This window comes from Phyllobates terribilis, unplaced genomic scaffold, assembly GCF_046119375.1.
Source record: "Phyllobates terribilis strain yellow unplaced genomic scaffold, ASM4611937v1 Scaffold_5__5_contigs__length_657084704, whole genome shotgun sequence".
Classification (NCBI taxonomy): Eukaryota; Metazoa; Chordata; class Amphibia; order Anura; family Dendrobatidae; genus Phyllobates; species Phyllobates terribilis.
This window is the reverse complement of record NW_027362765.1, coordinates 359999785-360022970: the sequence shown is the minus strand read 5'-3', so window position 1 is coordinate 360022970 and position 23186 is coordinate 359999785. Positions and strand designations below refer to the sequence as shown.

Genomic DNA, 23186 nt, shown 5'->3' with positions numbered 1-23186 from the left:
GATATGCCGGCAGCCGGGAACCAGACAGGAACGAGCGCTGCAGCCACGCCGGGACATCGGGGGTGAGTATAGCTTTATTTGTTTCAATTTTTCCGGTTCACACTGTATAAATCCATGCTGTTTGCATGGATTTATACAGTGTGACCTAGTTGTCAAGCACTTTCCAAGTGATGCTATCGCCTGGAAAGCGCTTGTCAATCTGCATGCGTTTTTTTCTGCCAGGGAGATGCAGAAATGCTGCAGAAATTTTCTGCTTCATTTCTGCATCGTGGGCACATAGCCTCAAAAAACGCATAGTGGGCACACAGCTTCTTCACATTTGGCAAGCATGCCATGTCACTGTGGGAAGGGGAGGCTCCCTGCTTGCTCTGGGCCCATATAGTTTACTTTGGTGACAGGCACAGGGCCAAGTAATATAATTGGGTCTCTTCTTTTCACCTAAGTTAAATTAATTGGGCCACAGTGAGGAGGTTAGCAGGATCTGGAGGTCAGCGAGGCACCTTTTTTTTGATCTTTGCCACAAGACCCCTTAGATATGACCATCCTACTGCCCTTATGGCAGCCTGGGATTAGGTGATAATGGATCTTTGGTTGCTGTGGTCTTACAGATTAAGGGCAGACACAGACTGCCGTATTTCTCGTGCGAGGATCGCATCATAAACCTGAACCTCGTACTGGCCGTCTGCTCTCCTGACCTCAGCTTGACAGCTGCATAGAAATCCATCTGTCATGCTCAGGTCAGGAGAGGTGCCAGCCAGTCCGTGCAGTGCGATGTTATCATCACACGAATTATACGGCAGTCTGTCTCTGCCCTAACTTTGAAGGTTTTACCGCTTGTTCCTTTTTTTAACTCCATCCGGGCCGGGAAAGATTACATAGCCAACATGAAATGAAAATGTTGACATTATTGCGAAAATGTTCTAAAACTTAGAGAAATGCTTGGATTTTCAGTTTTTGTACCATGAAGCATGAGGTTTACCCTCCGGCACCCGAAATGTGAATCTCGAAAACTCTACACTCCTAATTTACATTGCAGATGTAATGTCAGTCCAGAGATTTCCAGAGAAGAAGTGCAGCGAGTCTGGAAGACCCTCATTCTTAATCAAGACCGGACTGTTGACTTCTTGCAGTTCATCCGCCATTTTGGTTTTTCTTTAAACTCTTCGTGCTTCCTGAATGCTAAAATTTCTCCTCCGGTGAGAGGCGATGTTGACTGCCTGATCCGCTCTTTGAAGCTTAACTCTGACACAAAGATCATTGCAAATTTCCTGCAGACAAAGGTGAGGTCCTGTAATCACTCCCTACAGAGCAGAGCTTGCACGCTCAGATTTGTGAATTGCAGTTCCACTTTTCACCACAAATAGTGACTTTTCTTCCATAGACACCAATACAACAGCGCCCCCACATCTGATTTAATCAAGATTTTATTGACCATGAGAAGTCCTTCTGCTCTCAGTTTGCTTTTCAATTTCTGCAATCAATTGTTCTCTGTTTTCAACCACTTCACATTAAGGAAAGGTGAATGCAGGGCAGATAAATCTAATACATTTCTCCCTGTCATATGCCTGACATGAACCAAGAGCCGGCTGGCATAATGTGCAGCAAATGTATTAATAGACATAAGCCTGTTAGTAAATTTGGCACATGTTTATGCTATATATGTGCCAGAAACTGAAATCCATACCATCCATGAGCCATAGGGCCACCAGAAAAGGAGAATAAAAGTTTTTTGCAGAACTGACCCTTGTGCTTTGCAACTTTTTGATGCCAGTTCTGGTTTAGGGAGATCATAAACTCTCCCTTTTGTGATTTAATTTCTCATAATTTTTAAAATCTCTTCTTACTATTTGTGAACGGGAACAATCCCAATATCAGAGACTGAAACATGTCCGAGCCTTATAATTCTCACTGCTGGGGGTTTGTCACATTTGTATCCCATCACTCCATCTTTTCTGCATTGATACATTGTTACAAACTTTCAGAGGCAGCCTACCTCATAGAGGATTTATCAGGTCTGGATACAATTGTAACAAGCTCTCAGCTGCGAGAAGTTTTAGGTCTGTACAGGTTTTCACCTTCTATATGTGAACTAGAATCTTCCCATTCACTGACAGCAATCAGATATTGAAAATGGTGCAGGCGCAAACTTATATTAGAAGTTTCAGAACTTTTTGTTGTGCATCTATGTTAGGAATCTCCTGTAAATATTGTTATATATTTGATACGATGTAATCGTGAGGCTGTAGGCAAAAGTTATCGGGCTCCGAGTCTTAAGTGCCCCCCAAATCTTGGTAAGTGGCTGGGGGCTTGATAAGCTGTACATTAACTGAACTAAAAAAAAAGTTCTCTTTGTGCCGCGAGGCGGAGGCTGCCCCCATTTACAATACAATGTGTCTGCTCCGAGGGACGAGCTGTAAAAAGGAGGACACTGAGCGGACAATGACCGCAGTGTTAAGAAAGACATGGACGAATCAGATAATGGATCTGCCGCTCCGAGGGGGGGAACACTCCGATTCTAATCATTAAAAAGCTTTTATTCTGCAGAGCAGGGTCAAGGTGGAAACTATGACAAGAAACCGGAGAAGACGGCGCGGGCGCGACTGTTTAACGATGAGCCCTGAGACGGCGTGGAGCGGGGGAGGGGCACGGTCCGGTTATAGTCTCCGCTCTATAAATCATGCAGCGCTAGGACGGTTTTACACTATGTCACATTTCGTCCACTGCGGTAGTTTTGTATTGTCATAGTGAAAAAGTTTGTAAAAATTCTTAATTTGCAACATTTTAATGATGGCAACAAAATATGTTGGAATTAGCACAAAGATATTTAGTGAAAATAACCCTTGTCCAAAATTTATAATAATACAGCAGCAACCAACTACTCTTCTGTCTACTGCAGCCTGACAGCTAAGGTCTGCACTGATACATTGTAGCAAACTCCCAGATGTGAGCACAGGACTAAGGCTGCACTGGAATTTCACATCTGAATATAAGCAATAATATTTGCATTTGCTGAAGCTTCAGGCATAAAAAAAATCACTTTTGGGGTCTGGAGTAGATTGTGCAAAAAATTTTGCAACATTTTAAAAAGCGGCAAATAATGAATCCGCCTCAAATGTCTGGATTACAGAAACCGCGACCAACAACGGCGGACCGAGAAAGAAACAGACGAACAAGTCAAAAGTAGATTTCAAAATAGGCTTAAAAGAAGAATTTATCTCAGAAATAAACCTTAAAACCTGAAAAACAAGACCAAAATTAGGTGCAAATGCAATAATGAATGGGGACCAAAGTTTATCGGAAAGTTGCAGAACTTTGTACACTGATTTAATAAAACGGAAAACTGGCCCTTTAATGATTAGTTATGGGGAACCTTAATAGGACGGCAGCAGAAAACATTCCCGAGCCCCAGGAAAGATCTCCTCCTCTTACGCAGACATGTCACTTGTCGTCCAGGTGAAGCTTCTTCTTGATGACCTCTGGGTCCAGTTCAAGGAGTTGGATCCCCAGAATTCTGGATTCGTCACTAGAGAAGAATTTCTTGATAAGATCCAAGAGCTGAGTCCAGACCTGACCAAACACCAGTGCGACGCCATCACGGCCAAGTTTAGTGATGGGCAGAACAGGTACGTCCACGTGGCATATGCCCCATTATATAACCAGTGATGTCATCACCAGTGGGCGGGGCTGACAACCCCTCACACACCATATACTGGCTGGTTGTCAGCAGTGATAGGTGGGGAGCTGGTGCTGTAGGATACGTTGTGTGGTCTCAGGACTGATTAGGGCCGATCAGGACAATAAATATGGCTTATCATTTCACTTTTTGCCATTAGCTTCTGTGTTTTGGTTTTTTTTCTTGCAGGGTTTCCTATGTGAAGTTTCTTCAGCCGTATCAGACTGGAAGGAACATAAATAACCAAAGTGGAGGAAAAGTGATGAAGACAGAAGGGAAGGCGCCATCACCCAAACAACCCATAGACTGCGGCCTTAACGCCATCACGACCAAACTGCGGCAGAAGGTACCAGAAGCATTCACCAACACTAAGACGCTGGAGAATCTCTGAATCATGGGCCAATCGCTACATGTGATTTTTTGGCAAAGTCTTATTATAACACTTAGAGGGGTTTCCAGACTGATACATTGTTGGCCCATCCTAAATACAGGTCATCAATACCATAAAACCATCACCCTAGATGGTGCTGATCTTATGGAGACCTCTAGTAAAAATGTGGCTCCCATTTAATTTATACCTTGAAAGGACTACACATAAAACAGTACCATAACAGATCCAATGCTGATCACGCAGATCCCACCACTGCCAACAATTTGTCAAGGACCCACCATGGGGAATCACACAGATCTCCCAGCTGCTATCAATTTGTCAGGGGAACCCAGTCGGCCACCCCCAATCGTCAGGACAATTCCACAATTGACTGACAAGTCATGGACGAGGCCGCTGCAGCTTCCACTACTAGGCCGGTTATTGGGGAACTCACATTGAGCGTATGGTATATACACCTCCGATTCCATCGCATGGAATATATATATATACCCTGGTACGGCCACTGCCAACTCCACAATAACAAAAGGAAACACTAGCTGGCACCACCAGTCATTTATATATATATATATATTGTTACAAGTAGCGTATGGCTTCAGGGGTGCGGTTTACAGAGCAAGAGGAACAGAGCTATTACATTTTTATAAATTTAATCCAAAAAATAGGCAGTGTTTATAAAAATATAGAAAGATGTTACCAAATGGACAAAACAATATGGTATATACAATCACATAAAATAAAAAGGATAAACCAAAGAAATGTACTAAACCTGTTTCGCGGAAATTTCTCAGAGCTTAGCAGAGGGATGCACTCCTTAGGCAACGGACAGAACCACAGGGCACTATTTCTTTCAGAACTGATAATGATTATAGTGTGGCAGTTGCTTTTATTACACAAGTGATGCCCACATACCTCCCCTTCAGTGACTCAGAACAAGGTTGGGCAGGGGATGTGGCTATTCTTTTTAGAAAAGTATGGGATCCCCAACTTCTACGATATCTTCGCCCTGGAGATCCCAGGAGTATTACTGTAATGTTTCCCATCACGATTTCACTTTTCCCTAGATAGTAAACATGTCATGGATAGCATCATCCATCTGTCCCGATATTAATTTGAAAATGTTACTGCAACCGCCCAGTGACGTAAGACAATGCGTTACGTTTGCCACTTCATCAAGATTCTGAAGATATGATTATCATTTCTGTCATGTCTAAGCTGTTAATACAAACCTCAATATTCATAACTTGTAAAGCAGGACAAAACTGCAACTTTAAATACATATTTGCAGAGGGGGAGTTAGAGGGTCTCAGTCGCAGTTAAGGGATATTTGGAGGTCATGGAGCTAAATTTTGGCCCCCTCCATGCTTCAATGTGAATATGAGAACTTTATAGATTTTACCATTATATCTATAAAAGTGGTGATATAGTAATATATATAGTAATATGGCCGCCCTTCTCCTCAGTGTGATATAGTAATATATATAGGAATATGGCCGCCCTTCTCCTCAGTGTGATATAGTAATATATATATAGTAATATGGCCGCCCTTCTCCTCAGTGTGATATAGTAATATACAGTATATAGTAATTTGGCCGCCCTTCTCAGTGTGATATTGTAATATGTTACACGCACGCCGCTAGGTTCAGATAGGGGACAGACGGGTTTCATGAATTTGTTGGAATCCTGGGGGAACCATTACCCAGGGCGACCATAGACTGCAGCTTCTCTCAGGCACACGATAGATTCAATTGCTGACCAGACACATCTGATAACAGTCTTCATAAACAGTTGAACAGTGGAGTTTAATCAAGTACGGGCAGTACCATTTAATTCTTTCAAGCAACAGGCTTCACCACAGTACAGTCTATTAAAGCAGGCACAGTAATGTCAGTCTCTTCAGTAGCATAATTCAGCACAGATTAGATCTCTTTGCAGCACACTTCTATGTATACACAACCACAGGTTTTTCCTTCACAAGGACACAATAGTGCACAGCATTCTTTATCCTGCATGGAGATGGAGGTGGGGGGAGGGTTTGATGAGGGAGATGATCCCTGTGACACGATTCCTTCCAGTCCTTATCTTTCTGCCCGATAATACTCTGCATTGTTACCTCAGGGAGTCTATCTGACCTGTGTTTAGCTTCCCTCCTGACCTGAATTCTGTTCCCTTGCCTTCTTTGACATACAGATCACACACACACCACCTTTCTCTTCAGCTCCAGCCAGACTAATCAACAAGTTCTTCACAATCCCCCTGGAGCTCTGCTAAACACTCCCTGTCTCCTGTGACTGTGTTAACCCCTCTAGTTGCTGGATGCTTCTGAAGCACAACACTTCCTGTCTTGTGACTGTGTTAACTCTTATAGTTGCTGGATGCTTTTGATGCAACAGCACTACTTCTGCATGTCACACTCTTCCCTTCTTTTTGAATGTCGTCCTCGACATTCGCCTTAATTGGTCAATCTGACCAATTCTGAGACAGTGGTGAAAGTTGAGTAACTTTATATACAAATTGGCATTGTCAAATTGGCATAACATTTATAAACATTTGTAAAAACCTATTCTATGACCTTTTTCTTGTAGTACTCCTGTAAGAAATAAACAATTAACACAATCAGTTTCTCTTCAGCTGGCGCTTTTCATACGTCTTCAACCAGCTCTCTCTCACACTAGGCCTTAACAGTTCTTTGTTTCTACAAAGTCTTTTAAGGAAAATCAAAGCATGATAACAAGTCTTTCCACCAGGCAACATCTTCCTTACTGCCTCTCGGTGGTGAATACCACTCAAGTGGGCTTGCCTGGTCCACAGGCAGAGATACCTTTTTCCAGTCGACAGTCCTTGGCACTTGACTTGGTTCACCAAGTGTCTCATACGTCAGCATCACGGGCCTCCTCACTTCTCGAGTCGACATCCTCCTGGTGGGTGGTTCTTCGATAACAGGAGTTTCTTCCGCCGCACTCATTTCCCGTGCTTCCTCAGATGCTCTTGGAGCTGCCTCTGTAAGGTCCTGTACTTTCCTGAATCGCCTGTTTCTGCACAATCTGGTAATTCCACTCCACCTGAGTGTCGATCGGTCTCTTCAGGGGCCGGTGTTCGATCATCAGATCTGTATTGGACTTCATCTGTACTCCTTGGTACAAACTCTGGAGCCTCGGGACTTAGTTCACTCTCCTGAGGATGGTACATCCCTCTCCTTGCCGGTCCGAGAAATACAACTCTGTGCTCTTCTCCATCGGAACTTTCAAGGTCACTATCCACCTCCGGAGCTTCAGTCTGTGGTGGTCCCTTAGTCGATCTCGGACGATGTCATCTACTTCTGGGAAGTCTTGTTGTGGTAGGAGATAATCACAGGGTAGTACTAAATTCCGATGGACTATTCTGGTTTTCTTGTCTCCCATTTCCAACCAGATTTCATACACTGGACTGTCATCGGCTTTCATCCTTACGACCACATACACCTTGTCTTCCCAGTACGAACAAAGTTTTCCTGGACCGCCTTTCTCATGTACATTCTTGACTAGCATCTGGCCTCCAGGTGCCAATTCTGCTCCATAACATTTTTTACTATAGTACTCCTTACTCTTGCTCTGTCCTTGCTTAACCACTTTGGATGCTATGTTGTATGCCTCTGCCATCCGTTCCTTCCATTTCCGAACGTACTCCGGATACGTTCTGCAAGTCTCTGATACCGGAGTATCGAACATGATGTCGATTGGCAGTCTTGGCGATCATTCATACAATAGGAAGAAGGGTGAGTAACCCGTTGCATTGCTCTTTGTACAGTTATAGGCATGTACCACTTTTGACAGAGAACTCTTCCAGTCTTTCTTCTCGTCAGCTGTTAAAGTGCGCAACATCGACAATAATGTTTGGTTAAAACGTTCCACTTGTCCATTACCCTCTGGGTGATAGGGAATTGTGTGGGATCTCTGAATTCTACAGTACTTTCCTAGCTTGGCAAAGAGCTGGTTCTCAAATTCTCTTCCTTAGTTGTGGTGTAACCTCGTAGGGAACCCAAACCTCAAAGCAAAATCATTGAAGATCTTCTCCACCGCTATTCAACCCGCTTTATTGGTGATGGCATATGCTTGAGCAAATCAAGTAAAATGGTCCATCACCATCAAGATGTATTCATAACCACTAGTGTTGAGCGAGCACTAAAATGCTCGGGTGCTCGAAGCTCGGGCCGAGCTCACCGTGATACTCGGGTGCTCGACCCGAGCAACGAGCCCAATGTTAGTCTACGGGAGACCCGAGCATTTTTGCGGCGGCACCCCCGGCAGTCTGTAGAAAGCCTAAAGAGTGCCCAAAGCGATAGTGACAGTGCTCAAATGACATGGGGATCGCCCCAGGAAGCATTTCTGACCCCCAGGTCACTTCTGTCAACAACGTGGTCAGAGATATTAAGCCACTTTTACGGGTTCACAATAAAATGTTCAAAAACGAAACTGAAACTGCTTTCCTGTGAAATATGTTAAGGAAGTTCCTTTCCAGGGTAAAGACTTCTGAATAAGGTAAAATAAATAACCAAAAACAAAAATACTCCTCCACACCTTGGGCTATGTTCACAAGTAGCATTTTTTATGCGTTTTTGCACTTTTGTATTGCTTTCAACCAGTGACAAATGCATTCACCGAGAAATGTCATTTTAACATTTTACAACCTTATCTGGCCATGTGCTGTGTGACACATGCATACAGTGCTGAAAAGACATGGGAACAGCATGGGGAAGACCCCTGGAAGCATCTCTGACACCCAGGTCACTGCGTAAAAGTGTGCCCATCAGAAGTGATCCTTGCCGCATCAGAAGATGCAGACTTGCAACTATCCCCGTGCAAGTCCTTGTCCCAGGGCAGTGTTCAATTGTACCTCCCTCATTCCTTGCAATGCAAGCGCAAGTATGCAGCCTGCCACCCACCCACCCCCAGGCTGCAATACCATACTGCTTGCTTGCACTTGAAATTGGGCCTTTTAGGCATGTGGAGATGGAATCTGGCCACCACGTCATGGCTGCGTCGGCGGCCTGGTATCCATACTCAGTCCCCAGCCGCCCGGCGTCCGGGTGTCCACGCTTGGTCCCCAGCCGCCAGGGGGCGGCCGGGTGTTCATACTCGGTCCCCAGCCGCACCGTGGCCGGGTGCCCACACACGGTCCCCAGCCGCCCCTATTTGAAGGACAGCCTAACCACAAACACGTGGACAAGTGAATGTGGCCAGGGATGGTCCATCTGACTGACGCCTTCACACTGGGTTAATATTGTGGAAGCCGGGACACAGTTGGACACTGGGATGCAACACATCCTCCAGACATAGAGGATTGCGGGTCCTGGGTCAATCAGGCTTCAACACAAAGTTCAGAAGGTAGACAGCAGCAGTGGCCGGCCACCTACACAACGAGTAAATTATTCATGATCATGAGGCCATCCATCTCCTTAGCTTTCTGTTCCTTGGAATGCAAGTGCATGTATGTAGTAGCGGCTAGGCCTGAGGTGGTCATCGTTTTGGCGCATATCCTACCTCCTCCGAGGATTGCTGGATGTTTTCCTGCTACTATCCCAGTTCTATGACTCCCGTTAAAACAAAGCTTCAGGTGATGAATGATGGATGAGGTGGTGGAGAAAGAGCTGGAGGAACAGGGACGATTCACATCAATATCAGGCCAGTCAACCACACATGTCTTGTAGGATATGTTTCTGTACCAAAAGGAGCGGTTCGGCTACACAGTTATAGGGCATACAGTGAGTGCAATGCCTACCAAAAATTTCGAGGCACTCCAATGCCCCTTGGAAGTGACATGGAGGTCAGAGGGCCTTAACTAAACCGTTTTTTCCATTTATAGCAACTGGGTCTCCTGTGCACTGTTGGCCTAAGCAGTGAATGGAAGGCTTTCCAAAAATTATGAGGAACTGCAATGCCCCTTGAAACAGACGTGGATTACAGCGTACTGAAAACCTTCTACCCATTATTGTGGAATGGGTCTCCCTTAGTGTTCGCCTATGCATTGAAAAGCAAAAGCTGACTAAAATTAGGAGGAAATGCAATGCCCGTTGGAAGAGTCGTGGAGGTTAGAGTTAATTAAAAACAACATTTCAATGCCCCTTGGAAGAGCTGTGGAGTTCAGAGTGGTATAACAAGACGGTTTTAATGCCCCTTGGAAGAGACGTGGAGGTCAGAGTGGTTTAACAAGACGGTTTTAATGCCCCTTGGAAGAGACGTGGAGGTCAAGGTAGCTTAACAAGATGGTTTTAATGCCCCTTGGAAGAGTGGTGGAGGTCACAGTAGCTTAACAAGACAGTTTTAATGCCCCTTGGAAGAGACGTGGAGGTCACAGTAGCTTAACAAGACGGTTTTAATGCCCCTTGGAAGAGACGTGGAGGTCACAGTAGCTTAACAAGATGGTTTTAATGCCCCTTGGAAGAGTGGTGGAGGTCACAGTAGCTTAACAAGACGGTTTTAATGCCCCTTGGAAGAGACGTGGAGGTCACAGTAGCTTAACAAGATGGTTTTAATGCCCTTTACAAGAGCCATGCAGTACAGCATATTAAAAATATTATTCCCATTGGGGAGTGGGTCTCCCATAGTCTTTGCCTATGCCTTCCAAGCAAAAGTGCTAAAAATTAGGACGGAGGTGCTTGCAATGCTGGCAACACGGACCACGGTCACCCTGGTGGTATAGTGGTGGTGGAGGCTGAGGATAAGGAGAAGAGCAAAAAACAGCCGAAATGAGGAAGCGTATACCCATGTGTGGGTGTGAAGCGCTACATGGGAATACACCTCCCGAAATAACACAGTGGATTTGACTTTATGTTACTCTGCTGTCATTTGGTGGTGATGGCCCAATCCAGCCCTTGTTCATTTTGATAAGGGTCAGCTTGTCAGCATTGTCAGTTGACAGGCGAGTGCACTTATCAGTTATAATTCCCCCAGCGGCACTAAAAACACGCTAGCGGCAGGGCAGGCCAGGACCTCCAAGGCGTACAGAGCGAGTTCATTCCAAGTGTCCAGCTTGAATACCCAATAATTAAAAGGCACAGAGGAATCATGGAGGACGCTGGTACGGTCGGCAAGGTACTCCCTCACCATCTTTTGAAACTTTCCACTCCTTGTGAGAGTACCCCGCGCCTCAGGGCCTGTAAGCTGGGCGGGTCTCAGAAAACTGTTCCAGAATGTTGACAGTGTTCCCCTGCCTCTGCTGAATTGGAGTTGCGTCTCTCTCGCCTGTACGCCTTGGTTGGTCAACGAACTGTGACCTCTGCCGCTAGCGTGTTCAGATGGGAATTTTTTAACAGTTCTGCAGCAAGGGCCTTCTGGTATTTCCACATTGTTGTAGACCTCTCCACCTCAGGAATAAGAGAGTGAAAGTTCTCCTTGTAGCGGGGGTCTACAAGTGTCACCAACCAGTAATGACTGTCACCCAACATTTTGAGAACGCGAGGGTCACAGTTAAGGCAGCATAACATAAAGTCAGCCATGCGTGCCAGACTGGTAACGGGCAAGACTTCCGTGTCCTCACCAAGATGACGACTGACCATGCTCTCCTCCTCCTCCCCCCTGTCCTCAGGCCACCCACGCTGAACCGACGGTATGACAGTTGTACAGGTACTACCGTCTACAGCGCATGATACCAGCTCCTGTTCTTCCTCCTCCTCCTCCTCTTCCTCCTCTCCCTCATTGTCCCCCAATGCACGTTGGGATGAGATGAGGCTGGGCTGTGTGTAATCGCCCGCTATGGCTTCTTGATCCATCTCATCATACTCTGGCTGCAATGCCTCCTCTTTAATTCTCTGCAGAGAGCGTTGCAAACGACAGACAAGTGGGATGCTGACGCTAATGATGGCGTCATCGCCACTCACCATCTTGGTGGACTCCTCAAAGTTTGTCAGGATGGTACATATGTCAGACATCCAGGTCCACTCCTGAGGTCTTATGTGTGGAGTCTGACCTGAATATCGACCACCTTGTTGCAGCTGGTACTCCACAACTGCTCTCTTCTTCTCACAAATCCTTTGCAACATGTGGAGGGTAGAGTTCCAACGTGTGGGGACATCACACACCAGTCGGTGTGCCGGAAGCTGCAAACGCTGCTGCAGCACAGCAAGTGCGGCGGAAGCTGTAGCCGACTTCCGAAAATGAGCTGACAGGCGGCGTACTTTGACGAGCATATCTGGCAACTCGGGGTACGATTTAAGAAACCGCTGAACCACGAGGTTAAGCACATGAGCCAGGCATGGTACGTGTGTGATCTCGCCTCGCCTCAGAGCCGCCACCAGGTTACGGCCATTGTCACACACGACCATGCCTGGATGTAGGTTCAGAGGTCTCAGGCACAGATCTGCTTGCTCTTTCACAGCTGTCCACAACTCACAAGCAGTGTGAGGTTTATCACCTAAGCTTAGGAGTTTCAGCACAGCCTGTTGCCGCTTGGCTGAGGCAGTACTGCAGTGCTTCCATCTTGTAACTGATGTGATATCTGAGATGGAGGCTCAACATGAGGAGGAGGAGGAGGATGATGCGCAGGAGCTGTACACTGTGGGGGCAACTCTGACTGACATAGGGCCCGCAATCCTCGGTGTGGGGATGATGTGTTCCGTCCCAAGGTCTGACTGGGTCCCGGCTTCCACTATGTTTATCCAGTGTGCCGTCAGGGAGATGTACCATCTCTGGTCACAAGCACTTGTCCACGTGTCCGTTGTCAGGTGGACTCTCCCAGTAACTGCGTTGTTGAGGGCACGGCAGATGTTTTGGGACACGTGCTTGTGTAGTGCGGGGATGGCACACCGGGCAAAATAGTGTCGGCTGGGGACCGAGTACCGATGGACGGCCACCGCCATAAGGTTGCGGAAGGATTCCATCTCCACCAGCCTAAAAGGCAGCATTTCCAACGCAAGCAGTCGTGAAATGTGAGAATTTAGGACTGTGGCCTGTGGGGCGTTGGCTGCGAATTTGCGCTTTCGTTCAAAGCTCTGGGATATGGACATTTGAACGCTGCGGTGGGACGTGGATGTGGACGTTGATGCTGTTTCTTGAGAAACTGCCATAACAAGTGAAGACTGAGAGGAGGGGGCATCTTTGCATGCTGTATGGATAGGGGATTGCCTTGCACGCACAACAGGGGGTTCTATTACACGCACAACAGCGGACGAAGCAGTGGTGACATCCGCTGACACTGGTCGTGGACCCTGGGGCTCGCTCCACAAAGTCGGGTGCTTTGCTGACATGTGCCTGATCATGCTGGTGGTGGTCAGGCTGGTAGTTTTGTCACCCCTGCTGATGCTGGCATGGCAGGTAGTACAAATGGCCTTTTTGGGGTTATCAGCAGAGTCTTTAAAAAAGTTCCAGACTCTGGAAGACCTACCGGTTGTACTGGCAACGTCCCTCGTGTTGGTGTTACAGGCAACTTTTGCCCGCCTTCTGTGTGCGGCCACCACACTGCTTCTTCCTGCCTCTTGGGGTACTCTGCCTCCCTCCCCCTGTGTGCTGCTGTCCTCACTCTGCGTGTCCTCCTGCCACATTGGGTCAGTTACTAGATCATCCACCACCTTCTCCTCTTCCACTTGCGCACCACGATCCTCCTCCTCACTTCATGGCAATTGTGTCTCGTCATCGTCCACCTCTTGTGACAAATTGCCAGCGTCGACTTCCTCTTGCCGTGGCTGTTCAAATATTTGGGCATCGCTACATGAGCTCTCCTCTTCCACCACTTCAAGCGGAGCAGGCGAGGGGCACAAATATAGAAATGGACCAGTGAACAGCTCTTCAGAGTGTCCAAGTGTGGGATCAGTTGCTGTCTGACGACACTCGGCATGGTGGGAGGAAGGAGCATCAGGGTGAGGAGGAGTATGCGGTCGAGACTCACAGCTACTAAAACTTGACCATGTGGAAGACAGACCGGAGGTGGTGGTGCCCAGGTAACTGGAAGTATTATCTGCTATCCAATTAATAACCTGTTCACACTGATCAGTTCGCAAAACTGGTGTTGTAGTGTGCTTCCCTAGTAATTCGGTCAAGAAGTGGGAGCGAGAAGATGTGGCTGTTGGTTGTGGCACATTTTCACCTTGGCCACGGCCCCGTCCTCTACACGCACCATCACCAGAACGTCCAGTTCCACATCCCTTGCCACGCGCCTTGCCCATTGTAAATGAAGTAAAACAGCTTACACTCGCACTATCAATGAAAAAAGGGTAAAAAAAAGGAGATTAGAACCGTGGAAGAGGAAAACCACAGTTCTATTTCTCTGGCCTACACCAGAATCTTTTAAACAGATATATTTGTGTCTGAACACTGAGCGAGACACTCAATTTTTTTATTTTTTATGTAAAAAAGCCAAAAAAGTGGATAATACAGAGATTTGAACCGTGGAACTGCAAAACCACAGTTATAGTTATGTGGCCTACACCAGAATCTTTTAAACAGATATATTTGTGTCTGAACAGTCAGGGAGACACTATTACTGTTTTTTTTTTACGGAAAAAATGCCAAAAGCAGGATAATACAGAGATTTGAACCGTGGAACTGCAAAACCACAGTTCTAGTTATCTGGCCTACACCAGACTCTTTTAAACAGATATATTGGTGTCTGAACAGTCACAGACACACTCAATTTTTTTTTGGGGGGGGGGATACCAAAAGGTTAATAAGACGCGTATTTGTACGGTCTGACTGAGGAAAAAAAAAATACAGGGTTTAGATGAAAAAAAAGGGATTTTTCCTGGCCCCTGAAACCGGGGAATAAGTCTGGCAATTTGACCAGCAGGAGCACACAGGACTGTAATGCAGTGTTTGTTGGTATAACCACTGCGTCTCCTATACAGCCTGCCTGCCTGATATCTGGGATGGATATTAGTCCTGAGAAGGACTGTTTGTTTGATTTGGCAGGCTATAGAGACCCTACACTAACTATTTTGGAGTATAAATCTCTCCCTAGCTCAGCAGCACTGACCCTACACTGGCTGATCCGGAGCGACTGTGTCCAAGATGGCGGCGCCTGGTTTTAAATACTCGAGGTGACGCTGTGCGGCCAGCCAATCACTGTAATGTCCACAAACAACATGGCTGCGGCATTACAGTGACTGTCTGGCAATCCCTGCATGTTCATTGGCTCTGTAAAGAGCGCCAAACATGCAGGGCAGAGACCCGAGCTCCCGCCTGAGTAACCCGGAAATGCTCGGTGCTCTCCGAACATCCCGAGTAGTGAGATGCTCGGGCGAGTACCGAGCAGTGTCGAGCATGCTCGCTCAACACTAGTAACCAACCTTGCACGTCTTGAGACGTAGAAAGTCTATTGAAACCATCTCAAACGGATACGTAGTTTAGATGTTGCCCATAGGTGCCCGGGTTGATGTGTTGGGACGATTATCTTTCACCCACACTCCCTGGTCACGTACCTGTAAATATTTCTCTGCATGTACGGCCAGAAGAAACATTCACGGATCAAGTTGGTTGTCTTTTCCACTCCTAGGTGTCCCATGTTTTCATGGAGTTCTTTGAAGACCAACCTACTGAATACTCTGGGTGGTACCAACTGCCGGTTTTGTCCTCCTTTACGATACAGGATACCGTCTTCACTGAGGTAGAGCTTCGTCCATTCTTTAACTAAAACAGATACTGCTGGTGACTCATTATCTCTCTCCCATTTATTTGGAAACCGATTTTGGTCCACATAAAGTAGTATTCTACCAATTATCTGATCTTCCTGTTGTGCTCTACAGATTTTTCCTTTTGGTAGTTGTTGAATGGACAGGGGGTGATCTTCTTCTCTTGCTTTTATGGTGGTTTCCACCATCAACGGACACCACAATGATGTGTCTTCCTTTTGATAAGCTTGTACTGCTTGGGTAGTGCTCTCAATTGCTTCCAGACTGACGTTCTCCAAGTATTCTTGCATGAACACCTCAGGCTCTAGTGGCATTCTCGACAATCCGTCAGCATCCGCATTGCATTTTCCTGGCCTGTACTTGATGCTGAAACTGAATTCAGCTAGTTCAGCGACCCATCTCTGTCCCGTTGCATTCAGTTTGGCTGTAGTGAGGATATAGGTGAAAGGGTTGTTGTCAGTGTATACCTCAAACTGTTTGCTGTAGTAGAGATAATCTCTAAATCGTTCCCAGATAGCCCATTTCAATGCCAGGAACTCCAATTTTCCAGAATGTAGATGGTAATTCATTTTGGCGTCTGTCAACGTCCTAGAACCGTAACCGATAACTCTCAATTTTCCATCTTGATGCTGATACAGGGCAGCTCCCAGTCCAACTTGAGAAGCGTCACAATGAAGAACAAATGGTAAGTTGAAATCAGGATATCCCAAGATGGGTGGTTTTACCAGGCAGGCTACTAGTTCTTCCAATACCTCCTGGTGGTCTGCTGTTCAGGGAATGGGCTGTTGAGACGAAACGGCATTGTTTCTTTTAAGCCCGGCCCTACACGGGTTCTTCTTTTTATCCGTGAGTGTTGTGGACTCTGTCGTCTCCCCCAAGAGGAGGTATAGGGGGGCGGCAATCCTGGAGAAGTTCCGAACGTAAGTACGATAGTAGGTGCGGAATCCTAAGATTTGCCTCAACTCCCCGACAGTAGAGGGCCGCTTGTCTTTTAAGGCCAGTACCGGAGCGATTTCTGCTGGGTCCATGGTATATCCTTCTCCGGACACAATTTTCCCTAAAAATCGGACTTGCCTTTTGAACAGTTCACACTTCTTTGGGGTCAACTTAACTCCGTGTTGTTGATACCGCTGTAATACGGTCTTCACATGTTCAACATACTCCTGGAAGGTTTTGCTATGTACCACATTGTCATCGAAGTACGGCTGGCAGATTTCGTCCCTCAATCCTTCTAAACAGGTCTCCATGCGCCTCTGAAATTCTGCTGGAGCTGAACTGAGCCCAAACGGTATACAGATCCACTCATATAACCCCCACGGTGTGATGAATACTGTCACAGGTCTACTGGACCCTTCAACAAACCCTTGATGGTATGCCTTACCCTGATCGAGGACAGAGAACCAGGTGCTTCCTGATAGGCTATCCAGCTTATCTTGGATCTTTGGTATCGGGTGCCGATCAGGTACTTACTTTTGGTTTAGTTCCCGGTAATTACAGCAGAGTCTCAACGTACCATCCTTCTTCCTAACACAGACAATAGGAGAGGAATAAGACGACTTCGACTCTTGGACACAACCTCTGTTGATTAGATCTTGGAAATACTCTTTCACTTCACGTTGTAATGGTTTTGGCACAGACATGTAACTTCTGGTTACTGGGGTCGTGTCTTTCAAATTGATTTTCAACTGCAATGACGGGATACAGCCTACATCAGAGTCATCTTTGGAGAATTCATGACACTCTTCTCTCAGCATCTGTTTTGCTACCGCTCGATCTTCAGCACACAAGTGTTCCAGGTCCACTGGGGGATCGCAGGACCCCGAGGTGTGTCGTGCAATTTCTTCCCCTGGGCAACTTCTGTTCCTTGGTGGGGAGACTGAATTCACGGTAGACCCCTGGGCTGGTCTCACACTGGCTGGATACACTGTTTTAACGGTTTTGATGTGACCTAATACAGTCTTTGGATCCAGTCTAATTTCGTGTTTCGTAGTATTCATCACCGGTACTGTCACTCGAGCAATCCCACCTGCAGCAATCGTAAGCACAGTCTCACCTTGAACTAGGCCTTCTGGAAGTTCTGAGGAGTCTTTTGGCACGAACAGTCTTTTCTGGACTTTTCTTTCCGGTTCTACCCGGACTCAACACCTCACCCCCACCATTTAGTTTGCAGGGATGATGGTTGGGCGCCAGCCTACCTTAACTTCTTTTAGGTCCATTGTATTCCATGCTTTCTTTACTCTATGAATCACATTTTCCGCCACGGCGTTGGGAATGGCAAACGATGTGGCAATTGCATCCACCACCAGCGTCCCTGACTTGTGTTTCGTCATGACCTCACTGATTACATTATAACCCAGGATAGGATCCTCTGCCACGTTCTGATCACTGGTCACGAGAAAAAGTACCAAAAGCTCAATCGTGTTGATGTTCTTCATAGCCCTCAGTTGGAAAGTCACTTCCACCCAGCCTATGAAAGGGCTTTTGGTCTGGTTAACAGCTTTGCCGTGGAGTTCCACTGGTCCTAAGAGTTCTTTTAGTGACCGAAGGCAGGTATGTGACAGATAGCGCCTTCTCCATTCCTTATTTAAAAGGCTTGCTTGGGCTCCTGTGTCCCACATTGCTTTTACTAGGAGTCCATCTTTCTGGCACTGTATAAAGCACCTTTCATCGATTAGGCTGATGAGGCTATCTTTACTGATCGAGGAATCCTCCTCCCAGGAGTACATCATTTGACCTCTGCACTGGGTTATTAAGTAACTGATCCCCCTGTCTCTCTTGCGGCTGTTGTAGACGAGAACACACTTGGGGATAGTACTGCCGCAGCCATTTTACTTCATGCACCGTTCTGGGGTTTGGTGAGATTTGGATTTGCTTCTGGGGCCTCCTCTGTGACGCGGTCACCAGTCGTCCCTCACTGGTAACCTCCAGTCTTTTAACCCAAACGACCGTGACCATTGGCATTCCTTGGCATAGTGTCCTTCCTCACCACATCTTAGACAGTGGACACACACCGTACTCTGATTTGATGAACGGCATACTTCACAAGCCGGGTATCTTCTGTTTTGGAACCCACTCCTGGGTCTGAGGGATACCGGTTCTGGCCTGGAACGAATCAACTTTTTCAACTGAATCAACTCGGCTCGCAGTTCTCCTATTACTTCCTCCCAGTCAGCGCTGGCAGGCCTCTCTTTTGTTGGTGATTTAAGGTTCCCACTCGGAGGTGGCACTGGAGGGTCTACTTGATGATCTTCGGATTGGCCACCGGGGGTCTCCAACTTCAGCTGACTCATTTTGGTGATTTTAGGAGCAGAGCCTTATTTTAACTTCAGATCACTCTCTGACTCCAAACTAGCTGCCTCATTCATTTTTTCAATTAGGACTTCGGCCAGAATGCCAGGATCTTCTAGGTACTGTTTCAGCTGCAACTTGATATCTTTGCTGATTAATCCCGTTCCCAATGATCTCAAGAACTTCTTCTGGACTAGTCCAGCATCAAACTTCTCTTCCGCTTCTACATCTCTGGATGCAAACAACAGTCTATCCTTCAGTTCAATTGCTCTGAACAAGAAACTTTGGAGTGATTCATTATTTTCCTGTCAGATGTTAATGATCCTCTGGAACAATTCTGAAGTACTCTCTTCTTTATAGTGCCCTTTTAAAGACATCTTCAGCTGTGGCAAGGTCAATTGACTCTTCATTTCTAGCATACTACGGAGGTTCAGTCCTGGGCTGATTGCTTTCACTACTCCCTCAACGATCTCATCTGGCTGGTAGTCTTTCTGTAAGCATGCATCGATCTGGTGCAACAAGTTCATATAAGACAGTTTCTCTTTCTATTCACACTCTCCAATCTGTCCCAGGATCTTGAATTCTTTCCTTATGGTGATTTGTGGTGTTAGAGAGGACTGTCTTTCTGATTTATCTAACCCAAGCAAGGTAAAGGTTCTGTCTGAGTCTGTCACCCGTTCACAGGTTTTGGTTGATTCCTGCTGGACTGTTGTTAAGGCTTTGAGTTGTTCTTTCAATTCCTGTAGTTCTTTCTCGGACGGAGATTCCCGCTTTTGGTAATTGGTGCCGCCCCTCCATCCTCCAACTTCAACCTGGTTAGAAACTGTGTTAGTTCCTGGAGGAACGTCCCCATGACATCTTCAGCTTCTTTCTCCCCCAGCTCATCCATTTTTGAATTAATGGCAGCTAACAGTTGCCTGCGGTTGTGTGCTTTAGAAATCTGTTCATGTGACATCTTTATATGTTCTGCTACTGTTCTCAATTCTTCACATGTTCACTGAAGAAGCAGCTCACTAATTCTGTCCATTTGTATTTCCACATCCATTGCTGCTAGTGAGTTTTTCTTTAGGGCTGGTCCACTTTAACTGGTGTAGCAGAGTTGAGTTGAGGTTCTGTGCTGCTGTGGTTTTCCAGACACTTATCCTCTTCTTCCTCTATACGCTAATTCCCGCTTAGGACTCCCCGTATGGGTCACCAATGTTACACGCACGCTGCTAGGTTCATATAGGGGAGACTTTTTTCATGAATTCGTTGGAATCCTGGGGGAATAGTTACCCAAGGCGACCATAGACCATATGCTGCAGCTTCTCTCAGCCACACGACAGATTCAATTGCTGACCAGACACATCTGATAAGAGTCTTCATAAACAGTTGAACAGTGGAGTTTAATCAAGTACGGCCAGCACCATTTAACTCTTTGAAGCAACAGGCTTCACCACAGTACAGTCTATTAAAGGTACAGTAACGTCAGTCTCTTAAGTAGCACAATTCAGCACTGATTAGATCTCTTTGCAGCACACTTCTATGCATAAACAACCACAGGCTTTTCCTTCGCAAGGACATAATAGTACACAGCATTCTTTATCCTGCATGGAGATGGAGGGGGGGAGGGTTTGATGAGGGAGATGATCCCTTTGACACTATTCTTTCCAGTCCTTATCTTTCTGCCTGATAGACTCCCTGAGCTAACAGTGCAGAGTAATATCTGACCAGTGTTTAGCTTCCCTCCTGACCTGAATTCTGTTCACTTGCCTTCTGTGACATACAGATCACACACACACCACCTTTCTCTTGGACTCCAGCCAGACTAATAAACAAGTTCCTCACAATCCCCCTGGGGCTCTACTAAACACTCCCTGTCTCCTGTGACTGTGTTAACCCCTCTAGTTGCTGGATGCTTCTGAAGCACAACACTTCCTGTCTCTTGTGACTGTGTTAACTCTTATAGTTGCTGGATGCTTTTGAAGCAACAGCACTATTTCTGCATGTAACAAATATATATAGTAATATGATCGCCCTTCTCCTCAGTGGTGATTATAGTAATATATAATAATATGGCCGCCCTTCTTCTCAGTGTGATATAGTAATATATATAATAATATAGCCACCCTTTTCCTCAGTGTCATATAGTAATATATATAGCAATATGGCCGCCCTTATCCTCAGTGTGATATAGTAATATATATAGTAATATGGCCGCCCTTCTCCTCAGTGGTGATATAGTAATATATAGTAATATGGCTGCCCTTCTTCTCAGTGTGATATAGTAATATATATAATAATATAACTGCCCTTCTCAGTGGTGATACTGTAATATATATAGTAATATGGCTGCCCTTCTCCTCAGTGTGATATAGTAATATATATAGTAATATGGCTGCCCTTCACCTCAGTGTGATATAGTAATATATAGTAATATGGCCGCCCTTCTCCTCAGTGGTGATATGGTAATATATATAGTAATATGGCCACCCTTCACCTCAGTGTGATATAGTAATATGGCCACCCTTCTCATCAGTGTGACATAGTAATATATATAGTAATATGGCCGCCCTTCTCCTCAGTGTTATATAGTAATATATATAGTAATATGGCCGCTCTTCTCCTCAGTGTGATATAGTAATATATATAGTAATATGGCCACTCTTCTCCTCAGTGTGATATAGTAATATATATAATAATATGGCCGCCCTTCTCCTCAGTGTGATATAGTAATATATATAGTAATATGGCCACCCTTCTCCTCAGTGTGACATAGTAATATATATAGTAATATGGCCGCCCTTCTCCTCAGTGTTATATAGTAATATATATAGTAATATGGCCGCTCTTCTCCTCAGTGTGATATAGTAATATATAAAGTAATATGGCCGCTCTTCTCCTCAGTGTGATATAGTAATATATATAATAATATGGCCGCCCTTCTCCTCAGTGTGATATAGTAATATATATAGTAATATGGCTGCCCTTCTCCTCAGTGTGATATAGTAATATATATAGTAATATGGCCGCCCTTCTCCTCAGTGTGATATAGTATTATATATAGTAATATGGCCGCCCTTCTCCTGAGTGTCATATAACAGTACATATAGTAATATGGCCGCCCTTCTCGTCAGTGTGATATAGTAATATATATAGTAATATGGCCGCCCTTCTCCTCAGTGTGATATAGTAATATATATAGTAATATGGCCGCCCTTCTCCTGAGTGTCATATAACAATACATATAGTAATATGGCCGCCCTTCTCGTCAGTGTGATATAGTAATATATATAGTAATATGGCCGCCCTTCACCTCAGTGTGATATAGTAATATATAGTAATATGGCCACCCTTCTCCTCAGTGGTGATATAGTAATATATATAGTAATATGGCCGCCCTTCACCTCAGTGTGATATAGTAATATATAGTAATATGGCCGCCCTTCTCCTCAGTGGTGATATAGTAATATATATAGTAATATGGCCGCCCTTCTCCTCAGTGTTATATAGTAATATATATAGTAATATGGCCGCCCTTCTCCTGAGTGTCATATAACAGTACATATAGTAATATGGCCGCCCTTCTCGTCAGTGTGATATAGTAATATATATAGTAATATGGCCGCCCTTCTCCTCAGTGTGATATAGTAATATATATAGTAATATGGCCGCCCTTCTCCTGAGTGTCATATAACAATACATATAGTAATATGGCCGCCCTTCTCGTCAGTGTGATATAGTAATATATATAGTAATATGGCCGCCCTTCACCTCAGTGTGATATAGTAATATATAGTAATATGGCCACCCTTCTCCTCAGTGGTGATATAGTAATATATATAGTAATATGGCCGCCCTTCACCTCAGTGTGATATAGTAATATATAGTAATATGGCCGCCCTTCTCCTCAGTGGTGATATAGTAATATATATAGTAATATGGCCGCCCTTCTCCTCAGTGTTATATAGTAATATATATAGTAATATGGCCGCCCTTCTCCTGAGTGTCATATAATAATACATATAGTAATATGGCCGCCCTTCTCGTCAGTGTGATATAGTAATATATATAGTAATATGGCCGCCCTTCACCTCAGTGTGATATAGTAATATATATAGTAATATGGCCGCCCTTCTCCTCAGTGTGATATAGTAATATATATATATATATATATATATATATATATAGTAATATGGCCGCCCTTCTCCTCAGTCGTGATATAGTAATATATATATAGTGATATGGCCGCCCTTCTCGTC

General features: G+C 45.4%; 1 protein-coding gene across 2 annotated transcripts in view; it reads left to right on the top strand.

Annotated features, from left to right (window-relative positions):
- LOC141271171 (EF-hand calcium-binding domain-containing protein 6-like) overlaps positions 1–23186 on the top strand; it is a 122065-nt gene that overhangs the window by 93437 nt on the left and 5442 nt on the right. Inside the window, exons 15-17 of one of the 2 annotated variants that reach the window (XM_073681275.1) lie at positions 1037–1280; positions 3454–3623; positions 3863–4019. In XM_073681275.1, the coding sequence (XP_073537376.1) occupies positions 1037–1280; positions 3454–3623; positions 3863–4019 (571 nt within the window). The remainder of the gene's footprint in view (positions 1–1036; positions 1281–3453; positions 3624–3862; positions 4020–23186) is intronic. The other variant, XM_073681276.1, reaches the window with a different exon arrangement.